This window comes from Chinchilla lanigera, unplaced genomic scaffold (genome assembly GCF_000276665.1).
Source record: "Chinchilla lanigera isolate Chin_1 unplaced genomic scaffold, ChiLan1.0 scaffold00052, whole genome shotgun sequence".
NCBI classification, from domain to species: domain Eukaryota; kingdom Metazoa; phylum Chordata; class Mammalia; order Rodentia; family Chinchillidae; genus Chinchilla; species Chinchilla lanigera.
This window is the reverse complement of record NW_004955453.1, coordinates 14,861,992-14,884,744: the sequence shown is the minus strand read 5'-3', so window position 1 is coordinate 14,884,744 and position 22,753 is coordinate 14,861,992. Positions and strand designations below refer to the sequence as shown.

Genomic DNA, 22,753 nt, shown 5'->3' with positions numbered 1-22,753 from the left:
CAATTTGGTAAGCGTAATCAAAAATTTCAAAACGCCTTCCTTAGTCTTAATAACTCTACTTCTGAGAATTTAAACTATAGAACCATTCCATCAAGTACAGCATTAAAAAACATAGTATAAAAATGTTCATTTTAGCCTAGATTGTAAGTAGAAAAAAGAGAAATTTCAATGCATGCTAACATGATTGAAAATTCTATATTAATTATATAAAGGTCACCATGGGTTAACGTACAGAGAAGCACTTAGAGAATAAAAATACATTATGTCAGAGCGGTTAAGAATGCAAGTAGAGTCCAACTTCCTGAATTTACTACTGACGTCACATTGACCATGTCACTTTTTGTTTTGCTTTGTTTTTGGATTTTTGAGACAGGGTCGCTATTTAGTTCAGGCTGGCCTTGAACTCACTATGTAGCACAGCCTGGCCTTGAACTTGCAGCAATCCTCCTGCCTCAGCCTCCTGAGTGCTGAGATCACAAGGGTGTACCACCTCCTTGGCTCGACTGTATCACTTAAAGCAAGCTAATTTTTTTTTCTTTCCTTTTTTTGTCTTTTTTTGAGACAGGGTCTTGCTATGCAGATCAGGCTGGCCTTGAGCTCACTTTGTAGCCTAGGCTGGTCTTGAACTCGCAATGATCCTCCTGCCTCAGCCTTCTAACTGCTGAGATTAAGCAAGCTAACTATCTTCACTAAACTTTAGCTACTTATCTATAAAAGCAGATTTTAAATATATATGTATTGGTAGAGTTGTTGATAGAGTTAAAAAAATCTATAAAAAACATTTAACACACAGTATCTTTTATATACATTCTGGGTAGTTATTAAACTATGATCTCATTTTTGTGTTTAATAAGAATATAATTATAAAAGCACTGGGGTGACCAGATAACAAATTTAATTATGAAAGTGCTTCAGGAATGGCTTTATCTATGGGCTGAAGAATACTTTTCTAATTTAAAATGAATATTATATATATTTCCCCATGTATTTCCAAGTTTAAAAATTGTTTATAGAGATCCAAATAATGAACTTAACATTATTTATGTATTTGGTAAATCTTTAATAAGTTATTTAATTTGGTGGGGGGTTGACAGAGGGTCTTGCTATGTAGTTCAGGTTGGTCTCAAAACATGTGATCCTCTTGCCTCAGGCTTCCCAGTGCTGGGATTATAGGCCTGCACCACCACATCCAGAAAGTTATCTACTTTCTAAGTATTTTAGAACTATAATTAATCTGACTTCTTTCTTTCTTTTCTTTTCTTTTCTTTCTTTCTTTCTTTCTTTCTTTCTTTCTTTCTTTCTTTCTTTCTTTCTTTCTTTCTTTCTTTCTTTCTTTTTTTTAACAAGGCATAAGTCAGCTGAATCACTTTATAAAAAAATGGAGGCCAGGGATATAGTTCAGTGGCACAGTGCCTGCCTAGCAAGCATGAGGTCCTGAGTTCGAATCCTAGCACCCAAAAAAATAAATAAATAAAAGGAAAAGAATTTACCTACCCTTGTAGTTGCTGTTGTTGATGAGATGAAAGGGGTACTCTTGGTTTGTTCCACCCAGTATAATCCTGGTTACATCGCAGTTTTTTAACAGAAAGAGGAACCGGCTGAGGAAGAAATCCCAAACTTCTTTTGGCAGAGGAAGTTTGACTTGAAACATTAGTCCTACATAAAAAGAGTAAAGAACATGCAAGGTAAGTTTTGCATGTAAGTAACCCTTAAGCAGATTCACAGAAGTCAATATCTAAGGAAAAAATTCTTTAATTTAGGAAAATATTTGTGATAAGGGTCATGGGGGGGGGGACTTGTCATGTAAATTAAGTCTGCTGATAGGATGCTGAAGAAGCTTAAGACCACAATGTACATATTTAACCCACAACCAAGATAATCCAAGTTGGTGGCTTGAGAAAAACAGTAATTCCCACTGCCCACTTTACAAATATCATGCATTATTTATCTAGTCGTGGACAGATTTAGGCAGTCAACTTTTGCCACTACCACAAATAACACAACAAATACTTTTTACACAGGCTCTTTGGGAAAGTGCTCTATTTTAATGTGTAGAATTAAAAATATTGGGGGTATTATCAATTTTCCTAGATTCTGCGATTACTTTCCCACAAGGAACCATCAATATACTTCTACCAACCAACAGTGAATTTCCATTCCCTTGCATCTCCATTACTTGTTCTTAGAACTTTTACTTTTTATAGGATAGTGGCATTTGATCTCATTGTTATTCTATTTTATATTTTCCTGATTACTACAGAAGTCGAACATACAAGTGGTGCCCTGGTTCACAAACTCTATTCTTTCCACAATTCTGGTCCCAAAACACACTGGACAAGGACCAAATCAAAATTCCCTATAAGGTCAACAATGAACCTCACTATTGAATTTGATCTGGTTCTTGTTCAACTCAGTTTGTGACCAGAACTGTGGAAAGCATCAAGTTCATGAACCAAGATACCACTGTGTTTTTCTCTGTTTACTGGCCTGTCCTTCCTTCCTTCCCTTTCTCCCTTCCTTCCTTTCCTTTTCTTTCTTTCCCTTCCCCCTCTCCCTCCCCTCCCCTCCCCTCCCCTCTCCTCCTTTTGAGACAGGCTTTCACTATGTAGTTCAGGCTAGTCTTGAACTCTTTATAGCCCAGGCTGGCCTTGAACTCACCATGATCCTCCTGCCTCAGCCTCCTGAGTGCTGGAATTACAAGTGTGCATCACCACACCTGGTTCTCTTTCTTTCTTCCTTTCTTCCTCTTGCTCGCTCTCCCTCTCTCTCTCTTTTTTAGTTTTTTGAGACAAGGTCTTGCTGTGTATTCTAGGCTGGTCTCAAAATCACTGCAATCCTCCCGCCTCAAACTACTGAGTGCTGGGATTACAGGGGTGCGCCACTACACCCGGATGTTTACCCTTTTTCTAAACTGTTTTTCTTTATCTTTAGTTTTATATAGGGTTCTTAATGATTTGGAATTCTTTATATAATCTACTAATTCTTGGTCTATTATGTATCCTAAATTCAAATTTTTATACTCAAATTTTCTTTCATGATTTCAGCTGGCCTTGAACTCACAGTGATTGATCCTCCTGCCTCAGCCTCCTGAGGGCTGGGATTACAGGCATGTGCCACCACATCCAGCCTTCCATAGTTCAGCTTTCAACCTTTCTGCATCTCCATATTATAGCTGGTGCTCTTTTAAATAGCATATAGATTTTTTTCTTCTTCCAAACTCAATGTATCTTTCTCTTATATTTAGGTCACTAGTCCATTTGGCATTAATTTTCATATTGGGTGTTAGGAAGGGAAGACATCTAAATTTATTCTTTTACATATATACAATTCATTTCCCAGCACCATTTGTTGAAGGACTTTTTTTGTTGTTGTTTTTGTTTTTTTGGGTTTTTTTTTTGGTTTTTTTTTTTTTCCGGTACCGGGAACCGAACTCACGACCTTGCGCTTGCCAGGCAGGCGCTTTTGCCGCTGAGCTAAATCCCCAGCCCGAAGGACTTTTTTTTGAGGCAGGGTCTTGCTATATACTTAGGCTAGCTTTGAACTCACTATGTAGCCTAGGCTGGCCTCAAACTTGCGGAAATCCTCCTGCCTTAGCCTCCCAAGTGCTGGGATTACAGGAATGGGCCACCATGCCTGGCTGAAAGACGACTTTTAACCCATTCAATAATCCATTTCCTACAGCCTATTTTTGTGTTTATACTTTAAGCAGGTTTCTTGTGTGCATCAATACTTGATTCTAGCCTGTGTTCTATATGTACCTTGTGGCCTTAGGCTTTTTTCAATATTAGTTTTCTCACCAATCTGGACATTTTCACATTATCTTTAAGATAAAAATATTTTTTCCTCAAATATTCCTTTATACAATTAATATGCTCACTTCATTATTATTATTTTTGTGTGTGTGTGGTACTGGGAATTGAACTCAGGACCTTGCATTTGCCAGGTAGGCGCTTGTGCCATTCAGCTATATTCTTAGGCCCTCACTTTATTATATTGATAAGAAATTATATTTAATAAATTATTTGCAAATCAAAGTTTTTTTAAAAAAAACTTACGTTTCTTGGACTCTTTTCTTTTTTTCCCAGTTTTCTGAGACAGAGTCTCACTGTGTACTCTAGGCTGGCCTAAGATTTTTCTGTCAATTCTTTTTGTTTTTTTGGTCCTGGAAATCAAACTCAGGACCTTGTATTTGCCAGGCAGGCACTTGTGCTGCTCAGCTATATCCCTGGCCCCAGTCTAAGATTTTTCTATGAGAAGAAATATGTCAAGATTTCTCTCACTTTAAGTACAAACAAACAATGGTGAACCTTAAACTTCTAGACAAAAAGGAGCAGGCTAAGCCAAAAGTTCATATAAGGGAGGAAATTATAAAGATCAGAGCAGAAATTACACATTGGAGACTAAAAAAAATAATACAAAGAATCAATGAAGAGTTGGTTCTTTGAAAGACTAAACAAAATCAACAAACTCTTATCCAACCTTATCAAAAAAAGGTTGGACTTTTTTTGGAATCCACACAATTTGGAATGAAAAGGGTGAAATCACAATGACCTTGCAGAAATCCAGAAGATCATCTCTATCTACCTTGAAAACTTGTATTCTAATAAGATGGGAAATGCAGAAGAAATGAACAGATTCCTAGATACCTGTGAATTACCCAAGCTGAATCAAGAAGATATGAAATCCTAAATAAACCAGTATCAATCAATGAAATCGATGTAACTAAAAACCTACAAACACAGAAAAGCCCAGGCCCTGACAGATTCTCTGCTGAATTCTGTAAGAAATTTAGAGAAGATCAAACACCACTACTTCTCAAATTCTTCAGTGAAACTGAATGGGAAGCGATACTCCCAAATTCACTCCTGGAAGCAAGCATTACCCTGATATCAAAACCAGAAAAGGACCCCACCACAAGAAAGAATTATAGGCCAATCTCCCTAATGAACATAGATGCAAAACTCCTCAGTAAGATACTGGCAAACAGAATGCAGCAAATCAAAAAGATTATACATCATGATCAAGTTCAATTCATCTCAGGGATGCAGGGATGGTTCAACGTACTCAAATCAGTTAAATGTAATACACCATATTAACACAGTCAAGGACAAAAAACATATGATCATCTCAACAGATGCAGAAAAAGTTTCTGAAAAAGTCCAGCACCCACTCACGATAAACACCATACAGAAAATTGGGACAAATGATCTTTATCTCAATCTGATAAAAGCCATCTATGACAAACCAACAGCCAATATCATACTAAATGGAGAAAAACTAAAAGCTTTCTCTTTAAGATCAAGAACAAGATAAGGATGTCCACTGTCTCCATTCTTATTCAACAGAGTCCTAGAAACTTTAGCCAGAGCAGTTAGAAAAGAGAATGAAATAAAAGGAATAATGATAAAAAAGGAAGAAGCTAAATTATCATTATTTGCAGATGACATGATACTCTACATAGAAGACCCCCAAAACTCCACTAAAAAATTATTAGGTTTAATAAGCCAAAAAAAGCTACTAGTTTAATAAGTTCAGTAGTTCACTAGTTTAATAAGTTCACATACAGGAAGGCTATTGATTTTTGAGTGTTGACTTTGTATCCTCAAAGTCAAACTCAAGTCAACACTCAAAAATCAATAGCCTTCCTGTATGTGAAAAACAAACTCACTGAGAGAGAAATTAGGGAAACAACACCTTCCATAATAGCATCCAAAAAATGAAATACCTAGGAATCAATCTAATGAAGGATGTAAAAGACCTCTAACATTGAAAACTACAGTACTCTGAAAAAGGAGGTTGAAGAGGATATCAGAAAATGGAAAGATATCCCTTGCTCTTGGGTAGGAAGAACCAATATTGTGAAAATGGCCATACTTTCAAAACTGTTATGCAATTCCAATCAAAATTCTAACAGCATATGTCACAGAATTAGAGAAAATATCCTAAAATTCATTTGGAACCAGAAGAGACCTAGAATAGCAAAGGCAATTCTGGGAAACAAAGGCAAGCAGTGGGCATCACGAACCCCTGACTTGAAATTATAGTGTAAAGCTACTGTGATAAAAACAGCATGGTACTAGCAAAAAAACAGACCCAAAGATCAATCGAACAGATTAGAAGACGGAAACAACTCCAGACATACTCAGCCACCTTCTCTTTGACAAAGGTGCCAAACATTCAATGGAACAAAGACAGCCTCTTTCATAAAAGTGTTGAGAAAATTGGCTTTCCACATGCCAAAGATTAAAACTAGACCCTTATCTCTCACCATGCACTAAACTAAAACCAAAATGGGTCAAAGATCTAAATATTAAAACAGAAAGATTAAATCTGTTGCAAGACAGAATAGGTAAAACTCCTCCAGACTTTTTTTGGTACCAGGAATTGAACTCACAACCTCACTCTTGCCAGCCAGATGCTGTTCTGCTGAGCTATATCCCCGGCCCAGAATAGAGAAAACTCTTGGGAGACATTGGTATAGGCAAAAACTTTATGAATAAAACCCCAATCACACAGGAACTATCACAAAGAATCAACAATTGGGATCTTGTCTTATTACAAAGCTTTTGTACAGCAAGAGAAACCATCAACAGAATGAAAAGACAACCCACAGTGTGGAGAAAAAATGTTTGCCAGCTGTTCCTCAGACAAGATTACTACTGAGAACATATAAAAAACCAGACCTCCCAAATTTGAAGACCCAATCCAAAAATGGTCATCTGAGATGAATAGATACTTCTCGTATGAAGAAGTACAAACAGCAATTAAATATGTTTGACATCACCAGTCATTTGAGAGATGCAAATTAAAACAATACTGAGAGTCCATCTCACCCCAGAAAGAATGGCTATCACCAAGAAATCAACCAATAAAAAATGCTGGTGGGGCTGTGAGGAAAAGGAACCCTTCTCCATTGTTGGTAGAAGTGTAGACTGGTGCAACCACTGTGGAAATCAGTGTGGAGATTCCTCAAAAAAACTAGGATTGGAGGTCCCATTTGACCTAGCTATTCCCCTTCTATCTTCCCAGAAAAGTTAAAAACATTGTACCACAGCAATATATGTACACCCATGTGTACAGTGGCACAATTTTAATAGCTAGATCTTGGAAACAACCCAAATGCCCATCAACTGAGGAATGGATAAAAAAGGTGTGTTCTTTCTATACAATGGAGTACTATTCAGCTATAAAGAAAGATAAACTGGAGACTTTTATAGGCATATGGATGTAACTCAAGACCATACTCATAAGTGAAATAAACCAGATGCACATGTGTAAACATCATATTGTCTCCCTAGTGTGAGAAGCTAAAGAGTAAATGAAATCCAAAATGTACAACAGTGTTATGGTTTGTTTCTAGATGTCCCCTCAAAGCCTCATGCAGTCATGGGGCAGGCTTCTATAGTTCATGATTGCTGGGATTATGGGTGTGAGTGCTACACTCACCCTGGGGCGGGTAGTTTGCATACAATGTAAAGAAGGGAAAGAAGCTTGCTCTCCCTCCTGCCACTCTTACTCTTCCCTTGTGCTCTTGCTGCTTTTGTTGGTTTCTGCTGCCATGAACTGTTGCCCTGTGCCCTGTGCCACATTGTCTTGGAGCCAACTGAGTACGGACTGAATCCTCCACAAACTGTGAGGTAAATAAATTTTAATTTTAGGTAGCAGGTATTTTGTTTCAGCAATGAGAGAAAAGTGACCGAGACAAATAGATATTGTAAAATGGGAAGAAACTTCAAAAGGAAAGAGAAACCGGGATGGGGAAATGGAGAAAAGAAGGGAAAAGAAAAAAAAATATGATAGTTAAACTACTAATTTCTCTTAGTTCATTGAAAAGAAAGGTTTGTGCTAATATTGTTTGGACAATTAAATGCTGATATCTTTTTTTTTCGGTTTAAATGCTGATATCTTATACTCTGAGTAACTAATTTAAAGATAACAATATGCAATGTATTAACCATTGCTACCCTCCTATTATTGTGTTTTGAAATTTTGGGTTTTTTTTCCACTTTAAAATAAAAAAAAAAAAATTCTCCCTCTTAAATTTAAATAACTTAGTTACTACTGTGGTCATAAAGCGCATAAAAGATAATAACCAAGGCTGAACACCTAACCACAATATGAAATTCATTTTAATCATTTTACACAAACAGGATGTTCTCATGACACTGAATTAAATTATAGTAAAAAGACAAAATGTGACAATATGTCGTTGTATGGCATACATATCATACACTACCATTACCTTCATTTGTTACATTTTAAACCATCACTACTCTGGGCTATGTTCCATGATTAGACTTTCTTAGTAACTGCTTAGCAGCTGTCTTATATATATTTATATTCACTGAACCTTAAAATAAGCTCCATCTATATCTATAGATTATAATCAGCAATTAAATTTCTGACTGGCTTTTTCCAATAAAAGTATGCAATGAAGTTTTGTTTTTTAAAGAAAACTCCTTAATTTTTCAAAGGCAGCTGAAATGCAAAACACACAAGAGCAACGCAAAAGTGTCTTAGAGGTGAGATCTGGGTATATTTACCACTTGAGAGGATGGAAAATACAGTGGCATACAATATGCTAACACTGGCAGTCACAACCAGTAGGCTCAGTACAAATCTTTCCAGACCTCAGTTTACTATTTTTTAGAAAAACTTTAAAACACTTCTAGAGTACTTTCTAACTAAAGTGTCATCATACAATGATTCTCAATTTTGGTGGGTAGTGGTATGGGGGTTGAGCCCAGTGCCTCATGCATGCTAGGCAAGCACTGTAACACTCATTAGTTTTGATATTCTTAAATTAGGGTATTCTTAGGGCATAATGTATATCCTGTCTCATCATTCAATATTCTGAAAGAGAGAACTCTTCTTTTTCTTTAATGCTAAGTTTATTTGAAAAGTGAGGGTGAGGGGGTAAGGGAACAACTGGCCCTGTAGAGCAATCTTGGACCAAACAAGAAAGGAAAAGAGAAAAGCAAAAATAAAAGTATACCCTGGGTCTGGAAGACTCAGGGTGAGCTACCGTGAAGTCACAGTAGCCTAAAAAAGAAAGGCATATGACTCTCAATACCTATCTAGGTTAGTGACACTAGATGAGTAGTCCTTGGATCCAGCTCTGCTTCCATAAAATGACGATGACTGCAAAGGTAAAAGCCCTATAAAACAAAAGAAAAAGAAAAAAAATTAATGCCTAGATTAACCATTTAACTTCATTTAATAGTAAAATTACACATTGGGCATGTTTACTTGCAACTCTGTTTTCCCCTTTTCATCAAAGTAAAATATAATCATGTTAAAGAGATTAAGTACTGTGGAAAAAGTTACAAAAGCAAAGCACTATTCTCCTACCCTAAAACTTGCCAAATTTCTAAACTTTTTTTTTGGAGACAGGGTTTTACCATGTATTCCAAATTGGCCTTGACCTCTGGTAGGTAGGTAGGTACAGGGTAGGCAGGTAGCACAGGGCACTCTGAACTCACAACAATCCTCCTGCCTAAGCCCCCTGAGTGCTGTGATTACAGGCGTGTGCCACCATATTTGGCTTCTACCCATTTTTGAAAACTTGTTATTCTCTTCTATAAAGCTAGACAGTATATTTCTACTATTTCTTGATTTATTCATTTTAAACAATATCAGCTGACTCGTTATAGAAAACTAGAACTTTCTCATACCACCCTGGGCTGAGGTCCAGGAAGATCTGTACTGAGTCAACCTAGTCTTGTTTTCCTTTAAGCAATTACTCCTTGTGTTATACTACTTATTTTACTGATTAACTCTAAAAGTGTAATGTACTTAAAACTTCTGCATTTTGTTTCATGGATTTTCTTGTAATGTTACCATGCACTTCCTTCTCTCGCCTCATCTCTTTCACACAAGTTTTTTTTTTCTTCTGGAATGCTGGGGATTGAACCCAGGTTTGTACACATGCTAGACAAGTATTCTACTACGAGCTACATCTCCAGCCCCTACACTAACTTTTGTAAGAAGATTCTTAACTTCAACACTGCTAATACTTATCACATAATCTTTCTGTATTCTAACTACTAGTTGATTATAAAAGCTGAAAACAAAAAAAAAAATAAAATAAAATTTAAAAATAAATAAATAAATAAAAAGCTGAGAACTGGTAAGTCCACTTTATACGTTTTGTATTAATATTTCTTAGGTAAAACATATCACAGATACATCTTTCTGTAGCAGCCAATGTTACAATCCCGAACCACTAAAAGAACATTTCTAGACACTGAACCAAGTGGATTCTTATAAATTATCAGTTTATCAAAATCATGACATATTTAGCTTATTTCAGCTTAGTTGTAAACTGATATATTAAAATCAGTACAAGGTATCTGAGCCTCTAAGGACTTCAGAAATGTTAAGTGTGGAAAACATTGTAATTCCTAGTGCAACAGCAAGCAGAAACACCAAAATGACACCCAGGATTTGGAGGTAGATTTATTTTATGTAGACGGACACACTGATTGACATCATTCCCAAAATATCAGGCCCCAAAATCTCAGGGAGGTTTTAATGGGGTCTGCAAGAGGAAGTATACAGGCAGAGTACTTGGCTATCTTTGCTTGGTTCTCACAATATACATCACAGAAACCAGCTTTTTCTAAGAAACAAAAGTAACAGGAATTATAACTGGAACTGTTACCTGGGTACCTAACAAACTGAAGTATACTGGCTGTGGGGCATTTTCTGTACACTAGTTTTTGTAAAAACAGAATGTAAAGCAAGCTTAAATGTTTTAGGCAATAATTTCAAGTTTATTTACACAAGGTTTTCTAATTAGCAGAAGCACTGATGAAATTTAATTTCAAACACTTTAACTCCTCTGCTTCAGCAGAGCTTAATTCCAGACAATCAAATAGAGGAAGCAGGTTAAATCTAGATTAGCTAGTACTATATACACTAGTCCTGAACTTTAGGTTTTTACTTCTAGTCTAATACAGTATATCACATGAACACCTTATATAAAGACCAAACTTACCTGATGTCCTATTTTCTTCAGACTGTTTCAAACTCAACTGCTTTTCTCTACTGTTGGTTAAATACTTTCTTGAGGGATCTGTCATAGCCTTGTTGTTCCTATAATTTTAAATAATAATTTTACATCACTGAAGAGATAATAAGATCAGCAAGATAACCTGTTAGGTAGAAATCAGCTAATCTCTATCCTTAGCCATTCTAATACTTTAAAGTATCTATGAATAAAACAGTACTGGTGACAGAGATAAAAACTATAGTATGGACTTCCCTTCATGAATATTTTAGCTACTGCTGCTGGTGTTTTTGTTTGTTTTTTTTTTTTTTTTTTTTTTTTTTTTTTTTTTTTTTTTTTGGTACTAGGAATAGACCTCAGGTTCTCCTGCTTGCTAGGCAGGCACTGTACCCTTGAGCCACATCCCCAGCCCTAGCTACTGCTGCTATTGTATGTCCCAACTGGTTAGCAGCAGGAGTTGATGTGAACGCGATCCAGGACCATTCCCTGAGAAAATCAATTAGCTACTGGAAAGCAAATGGTTTTTGTCTGATTTCTTCCGTTGTAGGAAGGACAACAATTAATACTGAGTAGTTACGTATTTGTATTATTCTGTCCAGTGCTTGGTCAGGATTATCTGAGGTCTCACAAGAATAACTAATTTTGTAACCTGAAAACTTATGTATTATTATTTAGGAATAATACAGAAAAAGAGGTTAAACAAGAGCAGATGACCACAGAATCCTCTGGTCCTACACATTTGGTACTACTTTAAAGCTGTTAGCCTGATAAAGCATTGTAACAGCTTTCTAAAAAGTACCAGAGATGATCTTATTAGGAATGAGATGTCCTTTAAAATATAATATATATGGCTTCATATTCCTTATCCAAAATGTTTGAGATTAGAAGTGTTTTACATTTTGGAATGCTGGCATATGTATATTAGGAATAGAAACGAAGTTCTAAACACGATATTCATATGCACATATACAGAGTGTGAAAGTACTTTCATAAAATATTTTTAGTGCACTTATGTTCTGTATGCCACCTGTCATGGGGTCAGATGTGAAATGTTAGAAACATGTTGGAACTCAGTAGTTTCCTATTTTGGTGCATTTCAGATTTTTGTATTCAGGATACTTAATCTGTACTTAAATCAACAAACCATTACATTTATAGTGAATATATGGGTTTAGAAACCAAGGGGTAGAAATAGCAGTGGTCTCTTTCACTATAATTTTTAATAACTCACTTGAAGAATTTGTACTTTTTATCATTCAGATTTAGATGTCATGGGGTCCTACTTCTAAGATGAGGAAGTTTTTCACCAGAAGGCATAGTAAGAGAACAATTAAACCTCATGTAATGGCTGCTACATAAGTCATTTTGAGCTTTTCATGCTGGCAGATCAACAAGCAAAGAAAGGAGATACCATACTAGCAGGAGTAAGTGATTATTATAAGGAGGAGAGGCTGCTGCTAAACAATGAAGACAGGGAGTAACTGGAATAATGGAGACTCACTGGGGTACCTCTTAGTGCTCTCATGCTCATGCAACATGGTTCTCATGTCATTTTAACTGGCAATAGCTCAACAATGGCCTGACCATGACCAGAGAGACTCAGATCCCTCAGACATGAAGACTTCAGACCAGGCAAACCATCACAACTGAAAGTGTTGGTAGAGGATACAGGGAATAGAAAGTTATCAGAGGTGGTAACAGGGATGGTGGGGTGTGATATCAGCTATAGCCTCTAGGCCATGCAGAAATATATTCTACCTCAGCCCACTAAGCTTTGTTTTGTGAGATTCTCCCTCTGAAAGTATCAATGTGAGGAATCTATGGCAAAATAGAATGAACTTAATGAGATATGACCAGAACTAAATGGTATAGGGAGAAGAGAGGATTGTCTCTCCTCTTTTGTTGTGGTGTTAAAAACTGAAAACTGGGCCGGGAATAGTGGCACACGTCTGTAATCCCAGCAATCAGGAGGCTGAGGCAGGAGGATCGTTGCAAGTTTCAGACCAGCCTGGGCTACAAAGTGAGCTCAAGGACAGTTTGAACTGCATAGAGACACTGTCTCAAAAAGACCAAAACAAAACAAAACAAAACAAAAAACCCAAAACTGAAACCTGGGCCTCATGCATGCTAGGCACAATACTCTACCACCAGGCTATACTCCCAGACCAAAAAGCCTTTTACTTTTTTTTTTTTTTTGGTGGTAGAACTGATTGAAGCCAGGGTCTTGTATATGCTAAGCATGAGCTTCCAGAGCTACATTCCCTACAGTATCATCTTTTTAGTGGACAATGCTCATGTTTCATCAGAGCCCCTCAGAACCTTTTATTATCTTTTTCATATCACCTGGTTGTTTTCAATGTGTTTCAACAGTCAAAACCTGCAGTGCTTCAGAAAACTGTATGTGAACTACTTAAAAGAATTTTGTCCACTCAGACAGAACCAAAAACCCCAGGGCAGCTGAAAACCAAAGACTATCCAAAATAAGAGGGAAACTAGAGGCTCCTGCTGGATCAAGAGGAAGTCTACTCTTGATCACATCCTTGCTTGGATGTCTTCCCTTCTCTGCCTTCCAATTTTAACATTAGCAGTTGGTTCTAAATACAATAGCATTCATAACAGAAAAGGAACAGCATCTTTGATAGGCTCATCTAGGGTATGGCTCTCAAAATCATTTCCAAAAACTTAGTGCCTATCTTTATAGCTTTCCTAATGATTCTATAAGCCATTAAATACTCATTGTGTGCTAAAATCTTTGTGCCTCAACTAGTTAAAGTGAATTTGGCTCCTCCAAAGTTGGACCTTGAATATAAATTTTGCTTCTAAAAGTGGGATATTGGCCTAACAAACATCTTAGGAGGATATGGGGTAAGGATATGGGTATACATTATAAACTAGAAAACTGGTAACCATTTCTATGCCTCAGAAAAATACTTGATAAAAACTGTCGTCTGTAATATCTTGGAAGGCAGACTTCATCCTCATTGAAATTACAGTTGTAAGGACAAAAATAAAGACAAGAAGACTTGTCTGGGTTATCCAAGACAAATTTCAAGCTGCAGCTAGCCAGCTTGCAATCAGGTATGAAAAGGAATATAGCTCTCTGCCAAAGGCCTAGAATCAAAACTGCCTGGTAATCTGAGATCATAGAGGATCAAAAATTCCAATCTCTTCTGATTCTCAAATTTTTCTTTCTATTGATGGAATTCAGGTATTTTTTATTTTAAAGAGAAAAGAACAAAAACAAATTAACAAACACAAAGACATAAAGAAAACAACATAAAAACAATAAAAGCACCACAGAATTTCAGACAAGGTGATAGCAAATTAACAATGGTTGCTGTATTACATACGTTATCTTCAAATTGGTTTCTCAAATACAGGCATGTAAGATTGATCAAACAATTAAACATTAATTGTGCCTTTCAATAAAGCAACAGAAATTAGTAGTACAATTATCTTAGCTATCTTGCATATATATTTTCCCCTTCCTTCTTTTCTCTTTTCCCTCATCCCAGTTGTTCCTTCCTTTTGAGCAGTCTCTTTTCCCTTAATAATATCTATTGTACCTTTCAGATTTTATTTACTCTGTCAGATTCTTACACTAGGGAGACAATATGATATTTACACGAGTCTTACTTATTTCACTTATGAGTATGGTCTCTATTTGCATCCATTTACCTATAAAAGCCTTGAGTTTATCTTTCTTTATAGCTGAGTAATATTCCACTATATAAAATACTAAATCTTTTTTTGAGACAATGACAAGAAATAACCAGAGAAACCATTTTATTAAAAAAAATTTAATATTAAGTGAAACTTGGTGACAGGGATAAAGAAACATTCTATATCATCTTTGCAACTTTTGTGTAAATCTAAATTATCCCCAAATTTAAAAGTATACTAAAAATAAACCAAAACAAAAAATATTAGCCTTAATTGTTTATCATGCCCTAAAAGTGTATTTTATATTAAAGAAATCTCCAGGGCTTGGGATATAGCTCAGTGGCACAGTGCCTGCCTGGCAAGCACAAGGTCATGAATTCAATTCCCAGTACCAAAAAAAAGGTATCTCCAGTTTTTCAAAACTTCTAAACCTATACCAGCATGAATTAGCATACAAAAGCTATGTGGCCCTGAGGAAGAACTGTCTTCAAAATTTGCTTCCTGCTGGCCTTCACAGAATAGAGAATACAGAAAACCTACCAGAAAGCAAGACCAGTCACACGGAATACAATAAGCAAGTGGGTTCCTCCTGGAGGACAGAATTCAACTGCTAGATGGGCTAACCATGAATTTATTCCACTGCCTTCACTGTCCTCACAATTTCTGTCTCACAAAATTTTATCACTACTATAAGCATAGACTCTTCTAGTTTCTTATTTCTGTCTTTTCTAAACAGAAGTTTTTATTATGGTTACCCAGTTCCTACTCCAGCAATGTGTGCATGACAATGGGGATTGGAGAATGCAAATTAACTTGCTGTCTAGCTTTTAGGTATCAGATCATAAGGGGAACAGCCAACGCACAGTTAGACTTTATGGAGAAGACTATACATCAGCTAGAGATCCTAGTCTCTGAGCTGTGTACAATACTTACAAGCCTTGGTGTTTGTCCCCATTAGGAAGCAGGTAAGGCTGTACTATGGATGCGAAGAATGATAAGGGTATTTTGATGGCCAAAGGGGCAAACTATGGCAGACTGTTAGCTGTTCCCAAATAACCACTACATACTGTAATAGTCAAGTTTTGGCTAGGGAAATTTCTTAGACTTTCTTACAACAATATAGATACCTCTTTTAATGACCTACCTGTTTAACAACTGTTTGGACTTATAACCTGTCTTGTTTTTGGTATGGTTCTGCACATCCTGTCAATAAAGCCTCAATGCCTTCTTCTGTACAGTATACCTGTTTATACAGTAATGTAACTTTTGGTAATTGTACTGTAGAGTACAGTAGTTTTATGTTTTATTATACATTACAGTACTGCACGTAAAATTATGCAAATAATAGCGAAGTCATCAAGTTGGAGTTTCCTTTGACCTTTTCTTTGTGTTGAATATTGTAATGTACATCATATATGATTCCTTGTTTAGTGACCAATTCAATTAACAAACTAGATATAGGAATGGCACTTGGTCATTAAGCAATGAGGGTCTGCATAACTGTGTGATTAGGTTCTCAACAATGTGACATATATAGAAGTGATAGGTATAATTTCTAGCCTAAAGGAAACAGTATGCTCTCCCTTTGGTCTTTTTCTTTCTAATAACAGCATGGAGGTATTAATTGAAGCAGCTAAGTAAGTCCAAAATATGGTAGATTAACAAGACTCAAAAAATCTGAGTCTATGGTGATTATAATTTCAGATAACTGTCCTATCACCTACCCAGCCTTTTACATCTGTTACAGAAGAACCAAGTAATACACAAAGTTTCCTTGGCTTTTTCCCAACTCCTTTTTGGTGACCCTTTCCTCTCAAACACCAGTTAACTAACAATTAATTTGCTAAGGTATTAGTTGATGTATTAACTGATAACTATATAGTACATTTTCTCTCCATGAAAGGAAAAAAAGGGCTGGGGATTTAGCTCAGCGGCAAAAGCGCCTGCCTGGCAAGCGCAAGGTCGTGAGTTCGGTTCCTGGTACCGGAGAAAAACCAAAAAACCAAAAAAATAAAAAATAAAAAAAAAAGAAAGGAAAAAAAAAATCTTCACATAATAAAGATGAAGAGGACTATGAGCCAGTGACAGCCCTGTTGCACATCTATTCTCTTTTGTTTAAGAAATATTCCTTTGATGTTTCTTCTTCTTTTTTTTTGGTCACTAAAAAAAAGGCATGCTGGTCTCAAACTCTCAGCAATCCTCCTGCCTCAGCCTCCTGACTGCTAGAATTACAGGCACACACCACCATCACAGCAAGAAATACTCCTTTGAAAGGTTAATGCTCCTTCTCTAGTAGGTCTCACATTTTTTTCTCCCCAGGTTGACTTTTTATACCAGTAAAGTTAAAACACAGTAGTTAGGGGTAAAGGAAAGAAGAAGGGTTCACATTAAAACAGCAGCAAGAAACATCTGTTTAGAGTTCTTTAGCTCTATTCTAAGTATTATACAGTTTTTTAAAAGGCAAGAAAGGGCTGGGGATATAGCTCAGCAGGATACGGTGATACAGATCAGCAGTCCAAGCACCTGCCTGGCAAGTGCAAGGTCCTGAGTATGATTCCCGGTATCAAAATAAAAACCAAAAAAAAGGGAGAAAGGAAAAGTACAATGAAATGACCAAAGCAGTAACAATGGTCTAATTCCCTCTCTATTGAGCACAAAATCTGCTGTCACCAAAATACTTTAAATGCTGCTCTACCATCTTTGGAATTCCCACCAGTTGAACATTCTTCCAATGTCCCCTGGTGGATGTGACTGACTATCAGTAGAAAAAATACTAATCTAGTGCCATAAAGGCACTTAAAGCAACTTACGATGATGAATCATTTTCCTTAGGGTAATCTTCATTCAGCTCTGATCCAGGTGATAGCATTCTTTTCCTCTTTTCAGTGCTACCCAGAAAAAAAGTTATTTTCAAAAGTCATAATTCATATACCATTAAACTCATATACATTTTCAAGTTGTAATTCATATACCATTAAAAATTATAAGCCAACATACTTAAGGACAGGAAATGTGACTACTGTTACCTAACTCTCTACACCATATTTAAATTAGCATACTGTACAACTGCAGGCTCAAGACACGTCACTGACATAAACTATTTAGAACAAATACTTGAAGGGCTGGGGATTTAGCTCAGTGGCACAGCGCCTGCCTGGCAAGTGCAAGGTCGTGAGTTCGATTCCCAGTACCGGAGAAAAAAAAAAAAAAAAAAAAAAAAAAAAAAAAAAAAAAAAAAAAGAACAAATACTTGAAATTACCTATAAAAATTATTGCATATTTTCTCCTTCTTTTCCTCCTCAAATTTCTAAAAGGCCTAAAAGACACTTATAAACAATTACTTGAATGACTAAAGAAGAAACATCTTTCATACCGGTTTTCTAATAACCCTGATCTAAGAGGTGTGGTAGCTGTCAAAGAAGGAATCGTCCGGGTGACAGTTATTCCACTTCCTGCTACAGTCTTAATGGATCCTCTACCTGGATTACCAAGAACTTTTCGAAATGGAATATCATCTTTAGTTTCCAAACTTCCTCTTTTTGAAGAGACCTGAAAGAATAAAGTTTGCAATAGTTTAAATCTTCAAATTAATTGCAATACTTTTAAGACCAGTGATTCTCACGTGGGGAACTTTAACAAACAAAAAACTATAGATTCATTTCTAAAGACTGTAGTGTAATTGGCTTGGGGTGGCTCACTCATTAGCGTGTCTATAAACCTTTTCTTTGGCAGCACTGGGGATCAAACCCAGGCCTCTCACATGCTAGCCAAGTGCTGCACCACTGAGTTATACTCCATTTCCTATATACACAAACGTACATATTTTTGGTTTTATAAGACAGGGTTCCAATATGTAGTTTAGCTGGCTTTGAACTCACTATGTAGTGCAGGCTATCCTCAAACTTATGGCAATCCTGCCTTTGCCTCCCAAGTGCTGGGTTTACATGCATGGTGGGCCATGCCTACTTACATATATATATTTATTTGATCTATCTATCTGTCTATCTATCTATCAATCAATCAATCATCTATCTATCTGGTTTTTTTGAGAGAGGATTTTGCTGTGCAGTTCAGGTTGGCTTTGAACTCACTCTGTAGCCCAGGCTGGCCTCAAACTTACAGTGACCCTCCTGCCTCAGCTTACCGAGTGCTGGGATTACAGGTGTGAGACACCATGCTCAGCCACAATATATATTTTTAAAGGCACTCCAGATGATTTGAATGAATAGCCAAGAATGAAAAACTGAACCTGACACTTTCCTATGGTATTCTCAGAAATTTAAAAATCCCACAGCACAGTTGGGAGGTAGACAGCAAAAACTCTATTTTGAATAATTATTTTAAAAGACATAGTTCTAGTGATCAACATATGAAGTGATCTCTGGGAAAATAATAAACAATGTTAAGGAGTAAGAAGGGCTGTGAGTTAGCTCAGTGTTAGAGTATATGTTTAACACTGGTGTGGTTGTGCACACCTGTAATCCTAGCACCCAGGAGGCTGAGGCAGGAGGATCATTGAGGGTTAGAGACCATCCTGGGCTACATCATGATTTCAAGGACAGGCTGAACTACATGGGGAGACCCCATCTCAAAAAACTAAAAATAAAGCATGAGGTATGGTAGTACATGCCTGTAATTCCAACATTTGAGAGGTTGACACAGGAGGGGTGTGAGTTTGAGATCAGCTTAGACAACTTAGTAAGACCCTATCTCAAATAAAAAGGGCTGGGAATATAGTTCAAGGGGCTTGCATAGTACTGCCAAAAAAAAAAAAAAAAAAAAAAGTTATGTTATTCTCTAAGGAACAGAATATACACCCAATTATTTATTATACCTTCAGTTTAGAAAATTTAAAAAAAAAAACTTTAAGTCATCTGGATGAATGGTTTAAAAAAATAAGCTTATTTTTAAATGGGTGATAATTTTCAAATTTTAAGGTTGGAGATATAACACAGTGATAGAGTTTGCCTATCGTGCACAAGGCCCTGTGTTCTCTGGCACTGAAAAATATAGACTCATTGTTTATAAATATAATATTAAAAGCTACAGGCTGGTGGTTGTGGTGGCACACGCCTATAATCCCAGCACTCAGGAGGCTGAGGCAGGAGGATCGCTACAAGTTCAAAGCCAGCCTGGGCTACAAAGTGAGTTCAAGGCCAGTCTGAACTACATGGTGAGACCCTGTCTCAAAAAACAAAAACAAACAAACAACAAAAAAATCACCACAGACTAAGAAGTTTCACTATTACCGCATCTACTCAGTTCTACCACTTCCCATTCTCCTACCTTATACAAGTCTTCTCTAATTTTTCTGTATAAAAATCAAGATTTAGCCTTAAAATGTACAATATTATCTATAGTCTTACAACCCCTTTTTATTTAATGCTAGTTACAATCCACAAAATTGTACATTTCCACTAATAGGAATTACTTGTGCAGGCATATATATTTATATCTGTTATATACATTAACATTTATGCATTTAAATAGTATTTTAACATTTTTAATTCCTACCTACAATTGTATGAATCTCAAAATAATTGTGCCAGGTAAAAGAAGCCTGATCCTCCCTTCTCAGAAAAAACACACACAAATTACAAGAGTATAAAACTCCAAAAAGGCTGGGCATGGTGGCACAGCACTTGTGAGACTGAGGCAGGAGGATTGCTGTGAGTTGGAGTCTAGTCTTGGCTACACAGTGAGTTCAAGGCCAGCCTGATCTACATAGTGAGACCCTGCCTCAATAAAGAAACAAACAAATGGTAAAACTCCAAAAACTACAATCTAATCTGTAGTAACAGAAAGCAAACCTGTAGTTGTTTCCAGATAGAGATGGGGTAGACAGATTACACAAGAGGATGAGGAAACTTGTAAGGGTTACAGCTAAGTTCACTATGCTGTTTATGTTAATAACTTTAGGAGTGAAAACACAAGTCAACATACATTTAATTGTACTTTGGATATGTACAATTTACTCATACCAATTAAACATCAATAAAAATGTCTCCCCAAAACTCTAAGCTATGAAAAGAACCTAACAAAAATTAAATCTTATTTATTGCTTAATCCAGGAAATGGGCCAAGTAATCACCTCTCTCCACTGCCAAATATAACTAATAAATTTACTTACAGAATAGCTTCAAAGTTTGTCTGACTTTATGCCTATCTTACCTTGTAAAACATTTAATATGAGACATAAGGACTGCTAAATTGCAGTAAGATTATTTATTGGTATATAGCAAATCTCATAGCTGGCTGAATCACATGCATGAAAGAAAGAAATTTAAAAAAGAAGTGTCATGAACAAGTACCAATTCCCTATGATGAATGTAAACACTATGTACTGCAAGCATGTACTAATAAATATATATTTAAAAAGTAAAAACAGCCAAGCATGGTAGTGCACACCTGTAGTCCCAGCAATCAGGAGGCTGAGGCAGGAGGATTACCACAAATTTAAGATCAGCCTGGACTATATAGCAAGACACTATTTAAAAAAAAAACAACAAAAATAAATAATAGATAAATAAAACTAAAAAAGCTAACAGAACATCTCAACAAAACATACAGTGTAAAGGCAAAGTCTGAGCTGAGTTTGGTAGTGCAGGCCTATAATCCCAGCACTTGGGAGGCTGAGGTAGGAGGACTGCTGCAAGTTTGAGGCTAGCCTGGGCTACACAGCAAGACACCATTTCAATAAAACAAAACAAAATAACAAAACACTGGTAGTCTAGTGGTTAGGATTCAGCACTCTCAACAAAATAAAACAAAACCCCCAAAACAACAACAACAACAAAAACCAACCAGACAAAGTTTATACTGTAGAACACACCTAAAGAATATAAAGATATTATGCCAAACACTTGTAGGGGTGTTAGCAGGTATAAATTGAGCTGAACACTTTTACATGCGCTATCTCACAGCAACTGTTAAAATATTATTGCTGTCTGAATTTTACAGATAGGTACCAAGGCTCAGGGTATTTAACCAATTTCCCCAATGATCCACAGCTAGCAAGTGGTAGCACCACGCTTGGACTTACACCTAACTCCAAAGCCAGGCTTTTAAAAACTACAGTGTACTGTGGTTCATAATGCTGATCATGAGACACCAAGTAAAAGCTGTGTAGTAAAATTATATGTAAGAAGAGATGTGAAAAACCACAAAAATTTCCAAGAAAATCATTCAAAAGATCAAGAAAGCCAAAATAGTAAATCTCAGCTATGTAGGAAATACCTTTGTGACAATGCCAGAAATACCAGAAATACTATATAGCACAGGTTGAATTTACTCTTGCAACTACTTGGTATGCCTGCCCATAACTTAACACTTTTTTAAAAGCTAAAAAGATTTAAACAAACATACCTGATTATCTGAGTAAGAAAGCTGCCTGTTGGTCTCCTTCTGTGAGGGTCTGCTACCCAGAATGGCTCCAAAACTACCAGAACCCTGGGAAGATTTCATGGCTGGTGACCAAAAAAAAGAAAAGAAAAAAAAAAAAAAAAAAGCAAAACAAAAAGCAAATCACTGACTTTAAGACATCAGGAAAAAGATAACCAAGTTTTTCTGATAGAATGTACATCTCCACAACATATAGTAATAAAAACATAGAGCTAAAATCGCAAGAAAAATGTACATAACAAAAAATTAAGAACATGCAATGGATAAAATTTACAAACCAAAAGGAAAATGTTAAAAATTCTATAGAATAATTGGTAATTAACACTTCAGTAGAGTTAGTCACTGTGTATCTAAAGCAGTGATGGCAAACCTTTTAAAACTTTTAGGGCCAGGGATACAGCTCAGTGGCACAATGCATGCCTGGCAAGTGCAAGGTCCTGAATTTGATTCCTGGTACCAAACAAAACAAAACTTTCAATCATACAGACATCCCACTGAGGCACACGAGCCATAGGTTTGCCACCTCTGGTCTAGAACATGAACATCAACACCTAATGCCACGGAAATGTCAAAAGAGATGACAGGGGGCTGGGGATTTAGCTCAGCGGCAAAAGCACCTGCCTGGCAAGTGCAAGGTCGTGAGTTCAGTTTCCGGTACCAGAGAAAAACCAAAAAAAA

At 36.4% G+C, this 22,753-nt stretch overlaps 1 protein-coding gene across 5 annotated transcripts in view; it reads right to left on the bottom strand.

Annotated features, from left to right (window-relative positions):
- The window catches only part of Usp37 (ubiquitin specific peptidase 37), an 85,293-nt gene that overhangs the window by 46,592 nt on the left and 15,948 nt on the right, over positions 1-22,753 (bottom strand). For all 5 annotated transcript variants that reach the window (XM_013519868.1, XM_005395644.2, XM_013519871.1 and 2 more), the window contains 6 exons: positions 22,040-22,140; positions 18,048-18,223; positions 17,485-17,562; positions 11,000-11,097; positions 9,074-9,158; positions 1,495-1,656 (listed from right to left, as the gene is read on the bottom strand). In XM_013519868.1, the coding sequence (XP_013375322.1) occupies positions 1,495-1,656; positions 9,074-9,158; positions 11,000-11,097; positions 17,485-17,562; positions 18,048-18,223; positions 22,040-22,140 (700 nt within the window). The remainder of the gene's footprint in view (positions 1-1,494; positions 1,657-9,073; positions 9,159-10,999; positions 11,098-17,484; positions 17,563-18,047; positions 18,224-22,039; positions 22,141-22,753) is intronic.